The sequence below is a fragment of the Bolinopsis microptera genome, chromosome 1 (assembly GCF_026151205.1).
Source record: "Bolinopsis microptera isolate Bmic1 chromosome 1, MBARI_Bmic_1.0, whole genome shotgun sequence".
Lineage (NCBI taxonomy): Eukaryota > Metazoa > Ctenophora > Tentaculata > Lobata > Bolinopsidae > Bolinopsis > Bolinopsis microptera.
Genome location: NC_087072.1, coordinates 16914334 through 16935845, shown reverse-complemented (window position 1 = coordinate 16935845; position 21512 = coordinate 16914334). Strand labels below are relative to the sequence as shown.

The 21512-nt window shown below is 40.0% G+C and overlaps 2 protein-coding genes across 5 annotated transcripts in view; both read left to right on the top strand.

Annotated features, from left to right (window-relative positions):
* The window catches only part of LOC134825991 (lysosomal cholesterol signaling protein-like), a 383362-nt gene that overhangs the window by 208425 nt on the left and 153425 nt on the right, over positions 1-21512 (top strand). The window lies entirely within an intron of this gene.
* Positions 64-21477, top strand: LOC134825992 (alpha-adducin-like). 4 transcript variants are annotated; one of them, XM_063838226.1, is made up of 18 exons: positions 66-272; positions 547-712; positions 997-1096; positions 1378-1502; positions 8337-8387; positions 12744-12836; positions 13232-13344; positions 13774-13873; positions 14507-14785; positions 14935-15010; positions 15358-15803; positions 16601-16669; positions 17006-17122; positions 17333-17374; positions 19477-19549; positions 19676-19779; positions 20259-20337; positions 20473-21477. In XM_063838226.1, the coding sequence occupies exons 1-18, from the start codon at positions 76-78 to the stop codon at positions 20475-20477; spliced, it is 2235 nt and encodes a 744-aa protein (XP_063694296.1). In that variant the 5' UTR covers positions 66-75; the 3' UTR covers positions 20478-21477. The 4 variants fall into 4 exon arrangements, with proteins under 4 accessions (XP_063694299.1, XP_063694296.1, XP_063694298.1 ...); XM_063838228.1 differs by lacking the exon at positions 15358-15803 and adding an exon at positions 15210-15304; XM_063838229.1 differs by lacking the exons at positions 15358-15803; positions 17333-17374 and adding an exon at positions 15210-15304 and having other exon boundaries at positions 64-272.

Sequence of the window (21512 nt, the reverse complement as noted above, 5' to 3'; positions counted from 1 at the left end):
TTGAAATTGATAAAATGTGAGCAGTTTCATATTTCAGATTCCACTAAATTAACAGAATTAACCGGTTATTAGGGAATGCCGAAGGGAGGGGCACACAACCCGTCAGTAGACAGGGACAAGAGAAATATGGGACGTAAAAAACGTGTAACGGAGATTTTAGAGGACCAGTTTAGAAGCGAACTGGAGGATGTGGTGATATCTCAGAAAGAGGGGAACAAACCTCTTTTTCATGGTGGAGTTAATTTGAACGGTACTGGAGGCCCTACTGGAGGGTAAGTCTCACTTTACCTTTCCCATTTACTTAATGAATTTACTTAATTAACCAACCTACCTGTGGCTAAAGCTTTAATATACAAAAACAATACATTTTAAACTTTCTATTTTACATTATCGTTCACTTTTGTATGTTTCTCATAATTCTAATCTCAAAAAATGAATTTTCCTTTCTTAGCAGTTTAAAAAAAATGTTTCTCTTCTCATTCGGAGCCTTCCTACTTTTGAAGTTTCCATTTGTAAGTCCTTCTAGTCCTAACATTGCTTTCCCAGGTCTGAATTTAAAGGGCTAGCCAATATGAGGCAAGTGAACGATTTGAATGGATCTCTACGGGACAAATACAGTAAACCTGAGCGAGAACTGAGATGCAAATTAGCAGCTCTTTACAGACTTACAGCTCATTTCGAATGGGATCATCTCATCTACAGTCACATCACGGTAAGTCACGGCATTTATCTACATTGCATTGTTCAATCTAAAACGCTTGACATATTCCATAATTGGTATTTTGATGCGACGTATTTTAATGAATCTGCCTAAATCTGTCGGATCTCTTGAATGAAACACGCTGACATATCAAATCATGCCATTTACAGTCGAGGAAATGTCCATCAATAGAATATTACTTGAAACTCAATGGCATATTTTTGACAGATTATAAATGCTAGTGACACAACATCCCTCTCCACTTTTCTACTCTAGCTAACTTTACACTCTGACAGGCGAGATTACCAGATAACAAGAATCACTTTTTGATAAACCCCTACGGTATGCAGTACTCAGAGATCACTGCCTCATCTCTTATCAAAGTAGATAAGGATGGTATGTACTGTGTTTACTTATTACTTAGATTGCCTTTACCTTTATCATTAATTGTGCAAATTTATTGGGATACGAAAATTTTCTTCCTTACAAATAGTTATTGGATAACTTTAAAAATAAGGTGAAAAGGCATCCATCGCAGTAGTGAGAAATTAATGATTGATCTATTAACAATATTGATTGAGAAGCAGACACGTGGACTACACCAACTCACTAATGACCGCTAATTACAACAAGTCACTAATGACCGCTAATTTACTAATTACCCACTTGTTGTCCAGGTAAGATAATAGATGCAGGGAGCACAGTACTACCAGTCAACAAAGCAGGCTTCAAACTGAACTCAGCACTTCACGAGACTGGACAGGACATTGTGTACCATACTCACTCTCACGCGGGCACTGCTGTAAGTACCTCAGTAGGATCTGTGTGTGACAGTGGGTCACACCTGCTCACATTTAACTCGCTCTCTACCGACTACGATTGGTTTGTTTTATTTCCATTCTCTCCTGGACTTCATGTTGAGAAGATTGGTGGTGATACGATTACACTGACCTCTAAATCTTAATATGTAATGGTGTTTACTGTACCTATACTACTGTACTTTTACAGTGTATAGTTCCCCTGTTATTACCCGAATATAGAAAATATGGTACTTCATATTTACATAACCGCTTATCATGTGGGGTTGAATCACGAGTATATATCCTGATTACGTCACCCTATTACCTTATTTGGTCATATCCCGCCCTCACAAGAACCCGTGTCCCATTATGTAAGAGTGACAGTGTTGTGAGCTCACCGGATACAAGTTACAGACACCTCCCTCTCACATTCCGCAAGGAGTAATGAGGGGGGCCCGTGATGTAGTCCACCGTAGATTTAATAACAGGACAATGTTCTCAGAGTGTGGGACTGGATCGAGTTACATTGTGGAGTTACCTGTTTTGTAATTAGTTTTACACACAGTGTGTGATTGCATTGTAAGAATTGCTAATATATGTCCAGGTTTTCATGTAGGGCTGTTTGAAGGAAGTGGTTGATTGAAGTGAGATATCTGCTGGTTGCAGGCACCATAATCAGACATTTTACAAGGAAGATCTAAGTCAATAGAATTTGCAAGTTTCTACACATTTCAACATAAGTTATGTCCAACAGAATGTTACATTGTTTACCGTGTATGATGTAGGATGTTTTATGATAATTACTCTTTAGGAGCATTATAATCAATATTATTGTTGTTAAATTGGATAAGCAATGAAACGGCATCAAGTAGGTGATATCTTCGTAAATAAAATTACATCTCTAGCCTACAAAAAAAGGAACATGGTTAGAAACAACAGTAATTCTTACAAATGATAGAAAATTTAACATTATTATAAAAATCACAAGCTGAGCAACCTAACAAAAAAGATCAATATCAATATTATTATGTTATAGGCACCTTGATTTTGTTCTTTTATCCATTTTCCTAGGTACAATTAATAATCTAGTAAAAAACACACATTTGCGCTACGATAATCAGATTAAGGATTTATACAAAATCTCATCAAGTAATAATAATCCTCAATATTAATTCCTTCTGTCCACTGATCGTCGTATTCAATCATTAATTTAGATATCAATTCAACATTCTTCCTTTACCCTAACAGGTTCCATATATAATTACTGTGTGCTCGTTGATATGACTCCGTTTCATTTCCTCGTCAGAAACATAATTGGGATTGTTGTCAAAGCTCAGCTGTGGAGGTACTGAATCTGAAGAATTTCAATATCTCTCGAAATACTTTTCCCAGGAACCCTGTCAATGACTTTTCGTAGATAAGTGGGTTGATAATAGAGTTGAGTGGCAGCACTGTCATTGCTAGATAAAGATACCATTTCGTTGCATCGAAAACTTTAAGATCATGCATACTGCTTATGAAAATAAAGGGCACCCAACAAAGGAAATCTGTCACAAAAATGAGTGTTATTTTATGCTGTATAGCCCTATCCTCTCTCGCTCTGTGGGCAGTATTACTCTGACCAGAGCGCTGGGAAGATCTTTTAGTTTGTATGAAGATAATCAAGTAGGAGCAAGTAATGACGAGAAAGCAAAATAAGTTAACAGCAAGCATCATCCACACTACAGGATCTCCAAGATGATCGGTCATATTATCTGATCCACTTTCTGATTGTCTGTTCCTCCTGGCATCGTCACTTCGAATAAAGTATTTATACAAGCACACACCATCATTCCCATAGAAGTGAACAGGGCGTCGACTCAACCTACCATATTGCTGAGTGAACATTCCGTCCACCTTTTCACCGATTTCTTTCCAGGTCATACCCGAAGTAACATTTTTAGTGTCGTAGTGAGCTTGAAGAACTCTGATATGTTTCTCTTTAGTTGGGTAGCCAATGAAAACCCTGTAACTGGGGTCGTAATACATTCCCTGTACAAAGTGTTCCTCCAATAAAGGTAGCAATGGTATTAGAGCTACAGAAAGTGAAGCAGTGACTATGGAGATCACGAGAGTAGTGACACTAACAATACACCGTCTATTAGTAGGAGTTGGAACACTCATTTTCTTGAAAGTGATCCCGTACATTCTGATAAAGCTCAAAGTTGTCATTGAGAAAAGAGAGACTTGTGATCCAATCGTGCTTATGACCCCTAATATTGAACATGCTGTCCCAGTTAACCATTCAGCTTGGTGTCTGCAAAACCCGCTTCCGTATATAAAACTATCATAAAAAGACAACAGTACTAAATATATTCCGATGAATAGATCCCCTGATCCAATAAGACTGACTAGAACCTTGGTTGTCAGCAAACGTCCGGTCTTACATTTATTTAATGTTGCTAGCTGTAGGATAACGGTGTAGGAGTTGAACATCACACCCAACACCCCCATTACCCAACATGTTACCCGCAGTGTCCAGTGTCCAAGTATTCTCTTCCCACAATTATCATTACATTCATCGGAGAGGTCAAAGCAATCAAATATACCATCACATCTCTGTGATAAGGAAATGAACTGATGATTGGTTGAATTTAAAGTGTCTTCACAGATCATGTGATTTGAACAGTTTACCTCGTCACTCATGTCCCCACAATCATCGATGAGATCACAAACCTGCTTGTATTCCACACATCTGCTGTTATTGCATTGGAAGTAGTCCTGTTGATATTGGCCTTGCTCCGACATAGAAAGAAACGTTAGAAAGGAATTGTTGGCAACCGTATAAACTCGATCTATATACTGTGCCGGACATGAATCGTACATTAATGGTCTGTTATTAAGAGGACATGTTGCTTCTGGACACAGGTCCATGCAACTGAGGTACAGATAGTTTTCACCGAACTGACTACTGCAGTCCACTTTATAGGTGGGAACAATTAACTCTTCTTTTGGTTCCCTAAATACGACACCCCAAGGCCTTCTGAACTCCCTTACCTCACAGCTCTTTTCATTGCAGATATCACGCATTGATCCATTATGTAGATCCGATGTCTTGCTAATGACTGGAAAATCTCTGGCGATCCTACAAACCTCATTCTCTGCACCGTCACCACACGTCTCTACTCCGTCGCAGAGTTGTTCGAACTGAACATAAGATTTAACACCTCTTGGACACAGATATACATTTTGACACTTTTCTTTACCTTGGGAAAATCGATATGTTTTTTCAGAGTGATCGCCACAGAACTTTGATTTCCCAGCCTGTTCATCCAGTCCGTCCACACAGTCCGTCTCACCGTCCATTATCCACGGAATTGGAATTCCAAACTTCACTTTCATGCCAAATCTACGGACACACTGTAAATCTTTGGCGATGAAATCACACATGTCATGAAGTTCGTCACTTCCATCAGGACAATCCATTACCCCGTCACACATCCTGTGTTTGTGTATTTTGCAGTCAGGATTAGTCGTGGATATGCAGTTGTTTTGAAAATCATCGTCACACAACTTTACTGGCAAGTCAGTTACCTTATCATGATCATAACAAACCATATACTTGGAGATACTGGAATTAAAACCGTTCACCATGCAGTACCCTCCTACTCTTTCTATATCAGAACAGTTTGTTTGATCTAAATAGTCCAGACAGTACGGATATATCATATCTTCTTTCTTTTCTTTCGTCAAGTCAAAAACAAAGCATCTAGTGTAGTTAAATAAAGGCACTTCTCTAGTCTCACTATTCTCGTCCACTTGTCTGCCGTAATGAGTACAAGAATGAGGTGTATTTTTAGTAATATTACAGCCTCGTTCGTCCTCACCTTTATCGCAAGTTTCATATTCATCACATATATTTGTGAACCCGCCTGGAGAGGAGTGTGCTGGTAAATACCAATCTTCATTCCATTCTTTAATAAAACAGTTAATTCCATAGAAATATCCGTTACATATACTTTCATCTATACAATCGGTTGCTTCGCATTTATCATTGCAGAGCTGGGTTTTTTTTTCTTCAGTTGTTGTTGAGACCCCAGTACCGTTTGGCACGGTGCAATGTTTATCGACTTTGCAGTCCTCATCACATTCGATGGATTCGTTAATTTTGCAAATGAAGTCGCCACAATTCACATCTATGTTCGTTATTTCTGAGCTAAACCCACACGTTTGATAGAAATTTGGGTCGTTTTCACACACATCACTATAATAAACATCCCAAAAGTTATCATAGTATACGAGATCACCTTCATAGTTAAAATCAGGGAGGACACACTTATAATAGTGTCTTCTCTTAGTTTCATTAAAACACACATCGATAAGAAACCCTCTTCTTATTGCCAGGGTGCAATTTTGCCCTCGTTTTCTCAAATCGTTCACCACTCTGTAGTCCACGCGATCCGAATAAGAGCAATAATCATCCGTGTCACCACAGTACCCATCATTGAGAGAACTACAACACGGCATCTCTCCATCGGGATCACACTCAGCAGGACTACCATCTGGGAGGGGATTCCAGGCACCACAATTCCCATCAGACCTCCACTTGTTGGTACTTTCTGATTCTGTCGATGTCTCATCTAGATCTGTTACTCTGAAGTCTTTACAGTCTTCACAAGAACAGTACTCATCCGTATTGCCACATTCGCTTTCCCATAAATCATTACAACATGGGTTCTCCCCATCAGGGTCACATTCAGAAGGCATATGATCTGGTAGGCGATATTCTTCACCACATTTCATGTCGTACCTCCACCTCCTCTTACCTCCTGATTCTATCCACTCCTTCACAAATGTGTAGTTTACACTCCCATATGAAGAACAATGCACTGTCGTGTTACCACACTCATCAAGCCAACTACAACACGGTTTCTCTCCATCAGGATCACACTCAGCAGGACTTCCATCAGGGTGGGGATACCAGGGCCCACATTTCCCATCGGACCTCCACTTGTTCGTACTTTCTGATTCTGTTGATATCTCATCTAGATCTGTTACCCTGAAATCTTTACAGTCTTCACAAGAACAGTGCTCATCCGTATTGCCACATTGGCTTTCCAATGGATCATTATTACAACATGGGTTCTCCCCATCAGGGTCACATTCAGAAGGCATATCATCTGGAAGGGGATAATCACGACCACATTTCAAGTCGTACCTCCACTTTCTCTTACCTCCTGATTCTATCCATTCCTTCACAAACGTGTAGTTTACACTCCCATATGAAGAACAATAATCTGTCGTGCTACCACATTCAGAAAACCAATTACTACAACACGGATTTTCTCCATCAGGGTCACACTCACCAGGACTGCCATCGGTTAGGGGATAAAAGGCACCACATTTCCCATCAGACCTCCACTTGTTCGTACTTTCTGATTCTGTCGATTTCTCATCTAGATCTGCATCTGTCACTCTGAAGTCTTTACAGTTTTCACAAGAACAGTGCTCATCCGTATTGCCACATTCGCTTTCCCATAAATCATTATTGCAACATGGGTTCTCCCCATCAGGGTCACATTCAGAAGGCATGTAATTTGGGAGGGGATAATCACGACCACATTTCATGTCGTACCTCCACTTTCTCTTACCTCCTGATTCTATCCACTCCTTCACAAATGTGTAGTTTACACTCCCATATGAAGAACAATGCTCTGTTGTGTTACCACACTCACCAAGCCAACTACAACACGGTTTCTCTCCATCAGGATCACACTCAGCAGGACTTCCATCAGGGAGGGGATACGTGTAACCACAATTCCCATCAGACCTCCACTTTACCCCGGTTTCACCTGTGGGTGAAAGCTTCTAAGCAATTTTGAAACTGTTTAGATGCAATTGTTTACACAGGAATGGGGACATGTCCCTGGCGAGGACTCGGATCTAAGTTTATCTTATGCAAATTAAGCCATCTAATGCGACTCATAGGCAGATACATATAAGAACCAAGAATTTTATAAACGCAGTGTTGAAATTTAGAAGGTTAAAATCCCGCTGTCTTTCGGACCCCAATCGTTAGGAAAGTTTGCAAATAATGATTCATTTTTTTTCAATTTCACCTTAACAGTTGTGGAATGTGGATTGTATAATACATCCAAGCAAAAATATAATTCTTCTATTAGTTTTTTATAAATACCTTGAAAAACGATGACCTGACCTAAAAAGATCAATTGTGCTATCCCAAGTTTCCCACACTTCTGCATTTCCTGATTTTATGATTTATAGTCCTCAGCTTTAAGATAATCCTAAAAGGATACGATTACATGTATGTAGAAAGTTGATCCTTTAGCTTTCATCATCATAGAACAAATCAATTGTGCGACATATTTATCATTTGTAATGAAAATAAGGCTGAAATTGAGTGTGGTGCACCAGTAAATATAAATATATGACAAGAAGAACTGGTGCGAAGTTTTAACATGAAAATGATGTTAAGAAAAAACAAAATAATGTAAAGATTTATTTTGAAACGAAATACAAAATACAGCAATTAGTGCTAAATTAAAAAAATTTTAGTGTTTAAAAAAACCGTGCTCCTTTATCAAAAAGATTCTGTCGAATTTTTAAATGACATTAAAAATATATATCTGACGGAAAGATTCAGATATATATAACATAGAGCTTGCTAACCCCGGTAACATTAACTTACTCTTACTACAGAGCCTGTAATTAACGGTTACGTTGCCTCCGAACAGGTATAGTGGGTATCCCACAATGAGTTGATGAAAATGTGGTTTTATTGGCATCAGGATTCAAAGTGCCATGCTAACACATCAATAAATCTACCCTATTTTCAGATCTCTGCTATGAAGTGTGGTCTTCTAAATCTGTGCCAGGAAGCTATTATCGTAAGTAAACATCGCTATAAAATGTTGTATCATTCTAAGTAAACATTGCGCTTCAAATTGTTTTCTGTTCTTCTTTACTTTTAGCTTCTTTTTTAAATGGTCTTTATGTGGTAGTATGCTAGATCTAGTATCTCTATACATTAACCAAGATGGAAGCTAAAGGGCATGAACAGAACTCTACAGTGTAGTGCGTTCTGTAATAACGCACTACATGTAACATGTTCTTTAATTTGTTGAGTAATCTGGGTTAAAGACCAGAGTTATGCTTCTCAATGTTTAATATATTCACTCTGCCATGTACAATTTCTCATGAATAGACAATGGAGCAATGGGAAACGTCACATCATTTGCTTGGTCTCGACAGTCTACACATTGTACTTAAAACTGTATAATATTTTGTGCTAGAATTATAGTCGTAAGACGATGTAGCTGTTACATCTTACATCATCATAAACGTGTTACACAACATGTGAAGAATTGAATTTAAACAAATAAATATTGAACAACGTTTATTAGATTACAATTTTCAGAGAAAAACTCCGGTCTGACATTTGTTATTAACGCAATAACAGGGATAACGCTATTGAATTAAATCGGAATCGTAACAGTTGGAATGATCTGACCATAATTGTAGCAAATTCGTGCTATTTTGGGGGGGGGGGGGGGGGGGGGTTGTCACGTCCGTCTATGTCCGCTTGTCTCATAGAATCCAAAAAGGACAGGACATAGGCGGACATAGGCGGACATAGGCGGACATAGACGGACATATGCGGACATAGACGGACATAGGCGGACATAGACGGACATAGGCGGACATAGGCGGACATTAATGGACACCTAAATTGCTAAATAAAATGTTCAATTTTTGCTGTTATAGGGGGATCATGTTTTTTGTCCGTTCGGTACCCTATATTTTCAAAACGGACAAAAAAAAAGAGCGGACAAAAATGGACAAAAACGGAAAAAAATGGAAATAACATTTAGATGCTTCCTCCTCCTACTCTTCCTCCTCCTCCCCCTGGGTCTTCCTGATCTTCCTCAGTCCTCTTCCTCCTCCCCTCCTCAGTCCTCCTCCTACTCCTCCTCATCCTCAGTCCTCCTCATCAGTCCTCAACAGTCCCCCTCCTCCCCAGTCCTCCTCCTCCTCCTGAGTCCTCCTTCTGGGTCCTCCTCCTGGGTCCTCCTCCTGGGTCCTCCTCCTCTTCATCCTCCTCCTCTTCCTCCTCAGTCCTCAGTCCTCCTCAGTCCTCCTCCTCATCCTTCTCCTCAGTCCTCCATCCTCCTCCTCAGTCCTCCCCCAGTCCCCCTCCTCCTCCTCCTATTCAGTCCTCCTCCTCCTCAGTCCTCCTCCTCCTCCTCCTGAGTCCTCCTCCTCCTCCTCTTCCCTCTCAGTCATCCTCCTCAGCCATCCTCCTCAGTCCTCCTCAGTCCTCCTCCTCCTGGGTCCTCCTCCTCCTCTTCATCCTCCTCCTCTTCCTCCTCGGTCCTCAGTCCTCCTCCTCCTGGGTCCTCTTCCTCATCCTTCTCATCAGTCCTCCTCCTCCCCAGTCCTCTCCCAGTCCCCCTCCTTCTCCTCCTCCTATTCAGTTCTCCTCCTCCTCCTCCTCCTCAGTTCTTCTCAGTCCTCCTTCTCATTTCTCCTAAGTCCTCCTCCTGAGTCCTCCTCCTCCTCTTCCTCCCGAGTCCTCCTCCTGAGTCCTCCTCCTCCTCCCTCTCACTCATCCTCCTCAGTCATCCTCCTCAGCCATCCTCCCCAGCCATCCTCCTCAGCCATCCTCCTCAGCTCAGTACTCCTCAGTCCTCCTCCTTCTCAGTCATCGTCAGTCCTCCTCCTCAGTCCTCCTCAGTCCTCCTCCTCCTCCTCCTCCTTCTCCTCCTGGGTCCTCCTGGGTCTTCCTGATCCTCCCCAGTCCTCTTCCTCCTCCCCTCCTCAGTCCTCCTCCTACTCCTCCTCCTCCCCTCCTCAGTCCTCCTCATCAGTCCTCAACAGTTCTCCTCCTCCCCAGTCCTCCTCCTCCTCCTGGGGCCTTTTCCTGGGTCCTCCTCCTGGGTCCTCCTCCTCCTGGGTCCTCCTTCTCCTCCTCAGTCCTTCTCCTCCTCCTCCTCAGTCCTCTTCCTCCTCTTCCTCCTCCTCCTCCCTCTCAGTCATCCTCCTCAGCCATCCTCCTCAGCCATCCTCCTCAGTCCTCCTCCTCAGTTCTCCTCCTCCTCCTCCTAGGTCCTCCTTCTGGGTCCTCCTCCTGAGTCCTCCTCCTCCTCCACTTCCCTCTCAGTCATCTCCTCAGCCATCCTCCTCAGTCCTCCTCAGTCCTCCTCCTCCTGGGTCCCCCTCCTCCTCTTCATCCTCCTCCTATCCTCTCATCGTCCTCGTCCTCCTACTGGTCCACTGTCGCTCATGTCCCCATAGTCCGTCCAGTCCCCAGTCCTCCGTCCCCAATCCTCCGTCTCCGTCCCCTAAGTTTCCTCCTCCGTCCCCATTTCCAGTCCGTTCCTCCATTTCCCTAAGTCCCCTCCTGTGTCTCTAGATCCAAAGGACGGACTCAGGCGGACTCTCACGATGACCCCCCCCCCCCCTATTTGATGAGTCTCTGTCATCACTCAGCGCATCTTATCATCTCAAGCCATTCTTAGTTAGATACAATAGTCTCATCCTTCCAGTCAGATCGCTAAGTGCTGATACCTAGTCCACGACTCCGATCTCCTCTCTAGTTCCGATATTGGTTTCGTTCCATTCCCCCGGAATACTTTTATCTCTCCTCTAGTTCTTCATCCTTGCGGATCTCGTAATCTCATATCCTAACATTCTCTTCCCCATCTTCCTTGTTGGTCCCAACTGAGCGCATTGCCGCGGTTAATACTCTCCCATCTTTCTATGCAGTTATTATTTCGTACTCATATCCTTCATATATCTACTCCCTCAGCCATCCCTAGTTCCCTGGCCCTTATGCTATGTAATTTGTCACTCCGTCCAGGAACATTATCTAGCTTGCTGTGTTCTACCCATGCACTGTACCCGTATTCGTATTTAAATACCCTGAGTACACCTCCTTCAAGCACATCCTCCTCAGCCACTTCAGTATTATGTCAAAATGTTGTCACCTAATGACACAGAATGCCCCTATTACCCATGACCGTCAATCGCAAAGTCACCGTTGGCGCTGCCGCCGACTCGTCCAATTGTACCTTTGGCCGCCATGTCCTTTGTGCCAAGCGAAATAAGATTCGTTGTCATAAAGTGGAGGAATCGCTACGGACATGACCTATTTGATAGATATAAGTATTATCAAAACAGCGGCTTTTATACAAGTCAAAGAATTTTAGTTAAGATAACAAAGGAATTCATAGACAATCAAGGTAGATCGCTAAGTGCTAGATAAAAATAGCCAACAGGACTCCGATCTCATTTAAAGTTCGCAAGATATTGGTATTCGTTACCATTCACCCCGGAAATACTTTTATCTTCTTATTCTTCATCTGTGGGGGATATCGTAATGCTATATCTAAATAAACTTTCCATTTTTGTTGTCCACAAATAGCGAAAATGGCCGCGGTAATACTCTCACATGTATTTGAATGCAGTTATTAGATTAGTGTACAATATAATAATGTATATATTACTAGATACCTTAGTTCCCCTGGCCCTTATGCTAATGTAATTTGTCACATGTCCAGGAAAACATTATCAATAGCTTTGTGTAGTTCTACCAAGCACTGTACACAGTATTGTATTTAAATACCTGAGGTACACACTACATTCAATGAGTACATCTTACTCAAACTATGTTTATGTAAGAATGTATACACTACGCACAGGAATGCGTATCTAGACCATGTATGACAGTCTACACAGTAATGAGCTGGACAAACTCGTACAATTTTAACATTTTGGCCACCTGTATTTTGTGCAGCGAAATGGAGGATTCGTTGTCAAAAGTGGAAATTGTATCGGTATGAACCTACTTATGGCTAAATAACTAGACGTATTTTTATGTAATACTGGATCGTAGTTTGTTAATACAATGTTTATACCACACAGAGAATGCTTATGTCTGAAGAAAGTAGTATCAGCTAAATTTGTAACTTTTTTTTCTCGAACTAACCGATTCCCAACTTATTTGACTTTAACACTGTATAGACAATGTATACGCACAGCACTATTAACACTGTGTCATTGCACGTTTATCTCATTCACTTCTCATATCTTGACAAGCATATCCTCGCTCCGTAATTACACAGTCCATCAACTAATGGCCGCCCCACATTCAGCGCTATATGTTAGATGGACTGCATCCTAGCACTGACCCATCATGAGAATAATCATCTAATTATGCAGATAATTAACTTATGAATATTCAGGTACGACCAGTTTCCTACGGGACCTATCAGGGATTTGTCCCTAGCCGAGGGGAGCAGGCTCAAATAAAGAAGGATCTCATGGACGACAGTCACGTGAGTTTCTTGTACATTCTTTTGTAGTTTTAATAGTCACATTGAAATGTTGCGGTCATTACCCACACGCAATATGTTTATTCAATGGAGTTAGTCAAGAAATATTCGATTACTGATTACACAATATAATATTGCGCAATTTATTCAATAAGTTATGCAAAGTTTATTTATTTAACCTTAAATTTCCTGTTTGAATAACGCAAATATTTGTATCAAAGGTGTTTTCCAGCCTGTTTACAATGTAACATTTATCATGAAGAACAATGTACGCTCCACACTGATAATCTCCATCGCAAATAACTACTCAATACTTCACCACAATATATCTGATTTAGATTTCTTAATACAATAAGTTAACTGATCTGTCTACCCTGTCTACCCTCCTGTCTACCCAGGTAATGATATTAGAGAACCACGGTTTGGTGAGTGTTGGACCAACTATTGAGGAAACCTTCCTGTGGATGGCCCAGCTTACTAAAGCTTGTGAGATACAGTGGCGTGTTCTCAGGTAACATTTAAAACGCATTTTTACTTTATTTGTGGTTTTCATTGATCCATTCGTGTCATTTAATCAAACTGTGCTCATACTTTCATGAAGTAGTAACAAAATCATGTTTTTACTGTTTTTGCAAAATATCCGTAAGCTTTCAATATCCGTAAGCTTTCAATATTGAATTATATTAATTATGCATATATAATATACACATATATTCATTCTCTTTATTTGCGGTGTTTTTAAAACTTAAAAAAAAAACAAAATGATAGGTTTGATATGTGGCATCACTTTGAAGATTAAAGTCAGCAAAATATCGGTACCAGAATGGTTCTGCCAGAATTACTTGTATACATAAGGGTAAGGGCCCGAAAGATGCACTTTCTTTTCTCTCGTGAGGTTAACTCAAGGTTAACTCTTCTTTAATCTTATATAATCCTACAGATGTGGGAAAGATAACCTGACAGACAGGACATTTGACGAGAACAAAGCATTTGAAGGAGACCTGCCAGTGGAGCTGGAATGCAATCCTAATGGTGTGGAGGTATGTCTGGTATTCCGTACATCTTCACCTCTGTTAAATTCATTATTTGAAATTGGATATGGAAATGTAAGCGAGAAAGTTGTGAGAAAGACGAGCCTGTTTAATTTCCGTGTTATATTTTGCAGGGGTCCCTCATTAAGTCGAGTCTGTGAGTGAATAGCGAATGTATGTGTTCGAGTGTGATGAGATGATTATGGCAAAAAGCCAATTAAATGTGTGTGTGTGACACTGTGCTGAAAATGGGAAATGTTGGAGCTAACTTTACGGAACACGTGAAGGTATTTTCTGTGGTTGTAGATGCGCACAAAATACGCGCATCGCGCGCGTTCGTACAATTTTCGTTGATGATCACAGCATTAGTGCATGGCACGTACGATCTAACGATTTTAAGAATGAATTTAAAATTACTTTCGCGGCAATTTATCATTTGTCGCTGTGTGCCATAAGAATTTCGGATGAGTGATAATTAGTCTATTATCCATGAAAAGTATTTATTTTTTCTGATCGACAAGTCTGTGAGGTAATTTATCCCGTACGATGCAATTAGACCGGAGTCCATGACTTAATAGTTGAAATATTTCACGCATTCATTCTAAAATTCTTCTGAAATTAATCTAGAATCCTATTTCCCAGTACAGTACAGGAGAGTTAGAATTCGAGTCGTACATGAGGATGCTCGACAACCAAGGCGCCAACACAGGGTACCCATACAAGATGCCCAACATATTCAGAGACCAGATCCCAACCTACCCCGCTGTCCAATACCCACCCATTGTACCGGGTATGGAAGGTCCCCCCTCTGACACAGACAGGTCTAAGATTACTAACAGCAAGCGCGAGGCCTGGTTCATAAACACACAGGTGACAGAACAGAGAATATCCACTAAACAGACCACCCGCAAATCAGACGAGGTAATATCAGAGCAAGTGACTTTCATTTTATTATTAATCATTCAAACTAATCAGTGAGTTGGTTATCTCAGTTTACTTAACTGTTAAACATCGATCTTAGAATAAAATCCCTCACTGAAAACACAAGGTTAATTTTCATAATGTCACAGGAATCGGTAGGTAAAGGAAGTGGTAAGAGATTTGCCCCATTCGATTCAGTTGTCAGTCCAGCTGGAAGCAGATCAGGTATACATTGTTTCTGTGTTGTGTTCAGTCTAAGCTTTCTCGATAAACTCATCAAATCAATTAAATTGTGAAATCAACCTATTAGTTAATATATTCACAATTCATATGTTGAATATATTGATTCGACAATATGTCTGCAATCGTTATATTTATCAAAATGAGTGAATTGTAACATTTCCTGTAACCCACCACTTGAAAGGAGACAAACCAAAGGACGACACCAGATCACTGAGGATACACGAAATAGAGCAGGAGTTGGAGAAAATGCAAGCTCAGTACTCTTCAAAACCCAAGGTGTGTGTCAAGCACTTTTCTAACTTAAAAAATTACAGGACTTCTTGTTACAGGACGCCGCAAGAAGCGCGACACTAGTAGTTACAATACAGACAGTGACGATGAAGCACCCCCGCGGCCCCCTCCTCCTTTCAAACGCAAATCTCGCGGCTCGTCTTCCCTATCTCCAGATGAACTTGATGGTAAAAAGAAATCGCCCCATTCCAGTGATTCAGACGAAGATGGGCCCGGCCGACCCCCACGTCCTCAAGAGGACTCCAGTATAGACGGGTATCACTCAACTAAATCAGGGTCAGATTCAGAAGCAACACAGCACGAAGTTGTCCGGGAGCAGAAAGTGGAACGTGAGATGTTCGTCAACGGACGTCCAGTCAAGCGCCGGCCCGCCAGTTCGAGCAGTATGGGAAGCAGTCTGGAGGAAGTACCACCAGCACGCATTCAGAGCATTCACTCGAGTGGGTCATCGACTGATAGTGGGTCATCGACTGATAGCGACAGCGTGAGTTGGTGTGAAAACTCTCCTCTCTGGATCTCACACCATTGCGTAGACATGATTTTATACTTACCGTTTCATTGCTTCCCCATTCACACTGGGCTTCCATCACTTCCTCCTTTTTTAGCGTGCATATATTTCTCTCTTCAATTGTTGCACAATGCACGTGCTGGAAGTATAAATCATGTCTAAGTGATGGTTTTGCATGTTTGATGTATAAATGACTGTGATCAATAGTGCAAGTGCATGTGGTCTTCTGATCAAACTCTATTCTCCTGATTTTCTTGTCTTTGAAGTGATGCTAGCCCAGTAGTATTTATTTTGTTTGTGTTCTCGCGTGACAGTTTCATTCAATCTTTGATTAATTTTCTTTGTGGATATCACAATAGCGGTATTCATACAATTTATGAATTCTTTTCTAATATTATCTCAGTTTGGAAAATTCCTTGATTATATTTCACGACTCAGCTATGTAGAAATTAGATGGTACAACAAGTGAAATATCCGTATGATTGACTTGGATTAAATCAAATATGCCGTGACAAGTTGCCGTGACAAGTTGCCTACGTTATAGGACTCGTACAGTTTCCAAAATAAAAGCTTACTAATTGCTTGATAATCATAGCAAGTTTGCCGAAATCTCTTGTGCTTAACTAGTAACTTATTCCTTACATCTTTACTATTATCTGTTTGATCATATATTTAATGGGTTTAAGTACAGAACAATGTATACTTTTAGCTAATTATACTAATTACTTAATTAGTCTAATTAACTGATCAGTTAGTGACTCATTAACTCCCAGGATCGTGTGAGTAGTCCTAGTGGTGATAGTAGAAGATCTGACCAGGCCGATGTCATCAGTCTCTCCGATGTTAGTGTTAAGTTCTAACATACTATTTAGATACTGTCAAGTTTAATGATTTACTTGCACGGGGGAGAGGGGGGGGGGGGGTTATATAATTTCTGGGTGTCTATTGAACTCTGGTGTATTTCTAACGAATGAAATATATCAATTGTCGTGATGTTGATAAAAAGTTGGGAAAATGTTGATAGACATATAATAAAATGATCAAATAAACCTGAGCAACAACCATCAGGTATAATTCCTAGTCGAATAATTCAGTAGATACATTTAAAAATTTGGCATTATTGACAATTGGAAATTCTTACATAAAAGTTTAAGTCTTCAACTCATAAAAATCCTCAGTCACCCTCCTCGGGAGTAGAATTAGAAGGGCCGCCAACTTTACTGTGTGAGTCAGTAAGCGAGACAGAAGAAATGCCCGAAGTAGGGTTCGGCTTCGTGAACCCTGTCGAGGATGCGGTAAGTTCTGGTTTGTTTTATTTCCGCGAGATTAAGCTCTTGGGGGTTCCTGTTTCTCGTTGCACGTTCCCTTTTTTAATGCCGAGAAAATATCTTTCAGGCACATTTCATGTACAGTTCACGTTTAAGCCTCCTGCCTCATTCAATGTTCTCCATTTTTAATGTTTTGAGTTTTTGTTTTGAAAATAACGCGGATATTATGGTTCTCAGAACAACGTTTGGGAGAAAAAGCTGGCTAAACTCGACCCCAAGGTGACCTAGATAAATAATTATTTGGTAAAAAATATTGTTAATCTGTTAAGTGTTTGCCTGGTACTAGTAATGCTATGACTATGAGATATGAGTGGTACCAGTTACTTTTCAATGAGATAAGAGTGACTGGTCATGGTAATGTTGATGCATGGGGCCAGTGCACATAGCAATCTATCGGGATTTTTATGTATGATTTAATTGTTGGGAAAACTAAGAAGAGATTGGAAATGGAGTGTCTGTAGACTATAGTGATGACTGATGATATCGCATGTACAGTACAAGCATACCCGAGCATTCTTATTTGATATTACTGATATTATTTAACTTCTACAACATAGTATCACGTGAAACCACGACATATGAAATATCTTGCCTCTTCCATTCCTGAGTAGAGGTCTCCTCTCTCCAGCTATATCACCAGCTATATCTTGCTATATCACAAGCTATATCTTGCTCAGCTCCCGCTCTTGAGTTCAGGTATTACCAGACGAGCCCTCATTTGCTGGTAAACCTAACCTGAAGCGACCAGTGAGGGGCGAGGCGCTGCCGAGAGTTCCAGGACAGCAGGCCATGCTACTCAGCAGTGGGTCAGAGGGATGGGATACTCCGGATGAGCAGGTCATTCCCCTAGCCAGCCCCAAATTTCACCCAACCAGCCCCACAGATAATACTATATCCCCCTCCCCCACAATATATAGAACTCATCATATTAATCTTATTTCTCTTGATCTCATTTCTTTTATCTGGAATGGTTAAAACAGACTAATGAATTACAGAGGGCATTATCTTTGCCTTGGTTGTTGAATCTTTGCATGTTTAGCTTATCTTAAATCACTTTAATATTGACCAATGATCCCTATCTTGCTCCTAATGGCCAGTCCCGGTCCCTGTAAACTATAAGCCCCTTAAATAAGATCCATGTTTGAGCCAAGTCTCTAAGTTCAGGCCAATGATGAATATGGAAGTGAATTAGACCCTTCTTTTGCTGGTAAACCCAACTTAAAACGACCGCTGAGAGGAGAGAGCGTACCCAGAGTGCCTGGTCAGCAGGCGGAGACTCTCAGCAGCGGATCAGATACTGATCAGGTGATCCATATTGAAGTAACCCGTCTATATCGACTATTTCTGTTATCTTGGATGAGATGGTCAACTATTGGTTAATGGTTTAAGAATTTGACCAATCGATTGAGTTTAGGTTGAGGCACCAGAAGGATCAGAAAAACCCACTAAAGTAGAGCATGTTAGTAAAACTGGGGGAAAACCATCAAAAGAGAAACCTAAGAAAAAGAAAAAGAGAGGAGATGACGAGGCAGGATCTGACTCTCATTCAGATCCGGAGGTTATCCAGCCCAGAGATGGCTCAGAATCAGGAGTAGGCCCGGAGAAGAAGGATCCCTGGGAAGGGGTTTGTGGCATGTCTCAGCTCAGTTCAGCATGTACCATGTTCAGCATGTGTCATTGTCTACCACATACATCTGGATCAGCCGCATTTTGCCGCACCATAGGACCGACAGTTGATAACGGCCCCGACAAAATGCAGCTGAGCCCCTCCTCAACACTGTTGCATGTTCTGTTCTGCATGATCTGTATATTAACTCTACAAACAAACGACTTCTTTCGCACTAATTATTAACGTTAATGCTATCTCTGGTACTAAACTACCTGCTACATTCCTACGGACTAAGATACATGTACTGTGCGTGGTTGTGGAATGTGTGTAGTAACATATTCGCTGTTCGTACTGATAATGCAAACAATAATAAACAATTAGATGTATCAATTAACTTGTTTTTGTATCCTGCCAAATTGGCAGATGATCTAATTTAATTGGCAACAAGCCCGCCAAATCGTTCCTGTAAAATTACAATCGTGAACTCTGTTTTAACTGATTTTCAAGTATGTTTAATGAAGTACAGGTGATTACCCATTTGATTGTTTTGATCCTGTAAATTGTTACATTTATAACTAATTTATTCAGCTGAAAGTTGAAATACATCCCTAGTACTCTCATCCAGAGTCCATATAGTATTGGGCGCACGGCTCTAATTCGATTGAGAAAACTCTCTGAAGAACTCTTAAGAATTAACATTTTATTTTTCTAGTTTCCTCTCCTTACACGAGACGTTCCTATTGACCTTAAGATGTCTGTAACAACTGACCCTGACGTTGAAGAGGGTAATTATCTTCCTGTCATTTTATTTCTCTCTTTTTGTTGTGAATTTGAAAGAGCATTTCGTTTTAACAGTGCTGTCGATACGATTGGGTGAATTTATCATGATAATCAGAAATTTGTTATCGTAGATGCTGGGGGTGAGGACGGAGCAGAGATAGCGGATGAGATAGTAGTCAACACAGTCACCACATCCATAATAGAGATAACAGAGGTTCAAGAGGACGAATTCGAGGTTGGTTGGCGAAGAAGCACGTGCTATGTTATTATTGTTTTTCTGAGCCGCGCAAATTTTCGTTACTGCCGACAAGAACTTGATCAACACTACTGTCAGTTATGTTGACATTTCGTAACGATACTACTGATGAATTAGGTTCGACATAATTAACGGCCTACCACTATTCAGTCATACACTACCTTATAATTATATTACAAGTTCAGAGGTAGTGGGTAATACGGACAGCTTCATATCACACTTACTGGCAAATTAGAGTTCTGCACCTGTCCCACATTTTATGGATGGTTGCGTTTATTGTACAGATGAACGAGATAAGAAATAGTTCTTAAAATACTATTTAACTTAATATCTCGGACAGTACAGTACTTTCCATCAGCTGTTCAGTGTTCAGATTATTTTAAAACTCTGGAGTTTTAGAAATATCAAAACACCCTAAATCCATTGCATTGTCAAAGAAATGACTGTTCACTGTTCAGGTGATAACGCTACAACCCGGCCAACTGACAGAGGATCAGAAAGCGGAGCTGATCAAACAGGGTTACGTTCTCCAGGAAGGTAAGTAGAACGGAGTGATTAGTGTTACATCGATCCAGCTTAATAAGCTTAGTGATTATCGTAATTAATTGGAGTAATTTTTGTCAGTAGTTACTAGTTATTAATCAACAGTGATTTATAATTATTCATTTTCAGTTTAAGAGCGATCAGACGATCTCTGGAGGAACAAGGGATATGTTTTGTAAAGATATGTTTTATCATAATTATGATAATAATTATTATAATGGACACTATAGCAGATCTGCGACCGGAACATTTATGATCACGGATTTTTATTTACCAATAATATATTATTATTATGACATTTAAAGAGCATTTGAAATGGTCATGCATGCAAATTTATTAAAGTTTTATGTTTTTACAGTATTTTAGTAATTAACATTGATATCACTTTTAATTCGTTATATATGGTATTTCAAATGTGACGGATTCAGTTTTGCGGACGACAAATTTCATTTCAGAGTTCTATAATTTCAGAAATCAGAAATAATACTTCTTTTGAAATAAACATGATTCATCATTTAACATAATTTTATGATATATCATTATTATCAGTCATTTATATTCTTGTTCTTGACATCACTGAGCATCAATTTACATATGATTTTTAACGCGGATTCACATTTTTAGCCAATTACTCTACCACTGTTATAATATGCATTTAGTCATAGTATCTAAAATAGATGTTTGAAGATAGATTTCTGATTCGACCCACCACAAAAACCCTCGATCCAAACTCCCTTCGCTGAAAATTTATCATGAAATTAAGTCTATCTTCAAAAAGATATTAACTTCCAATATGCTGTTTTGAGTGTCATTTTTCATTGTGACAATAGTTTCTACCCAGAGAGGGTGTACATTTTAATTTATATGTAGATTTTTGTCATATTTCTTGTTTGCTAGTGTAGAATTAACTCTTGGTTAACAAAAACAATGTATAATATTTTAGTATAATTAAAAATTCGTGAATCAATGTTGGGCTGTTAATTTTAAAAAGTTTTTTAGATCCGGTCATCTGAAAATTTATGTAAATGCCTTTGCAGCTTTCGTTTTACGTTTCTTCGATTCTGTTATACTGTATGATTTCAATTGCTATAACATATAATACATTCGAAATTTCATCTTCAGTTCGTTTGAAAAGGTGTTTCATTACTAGAGTCTGTTAACAAAAGTCC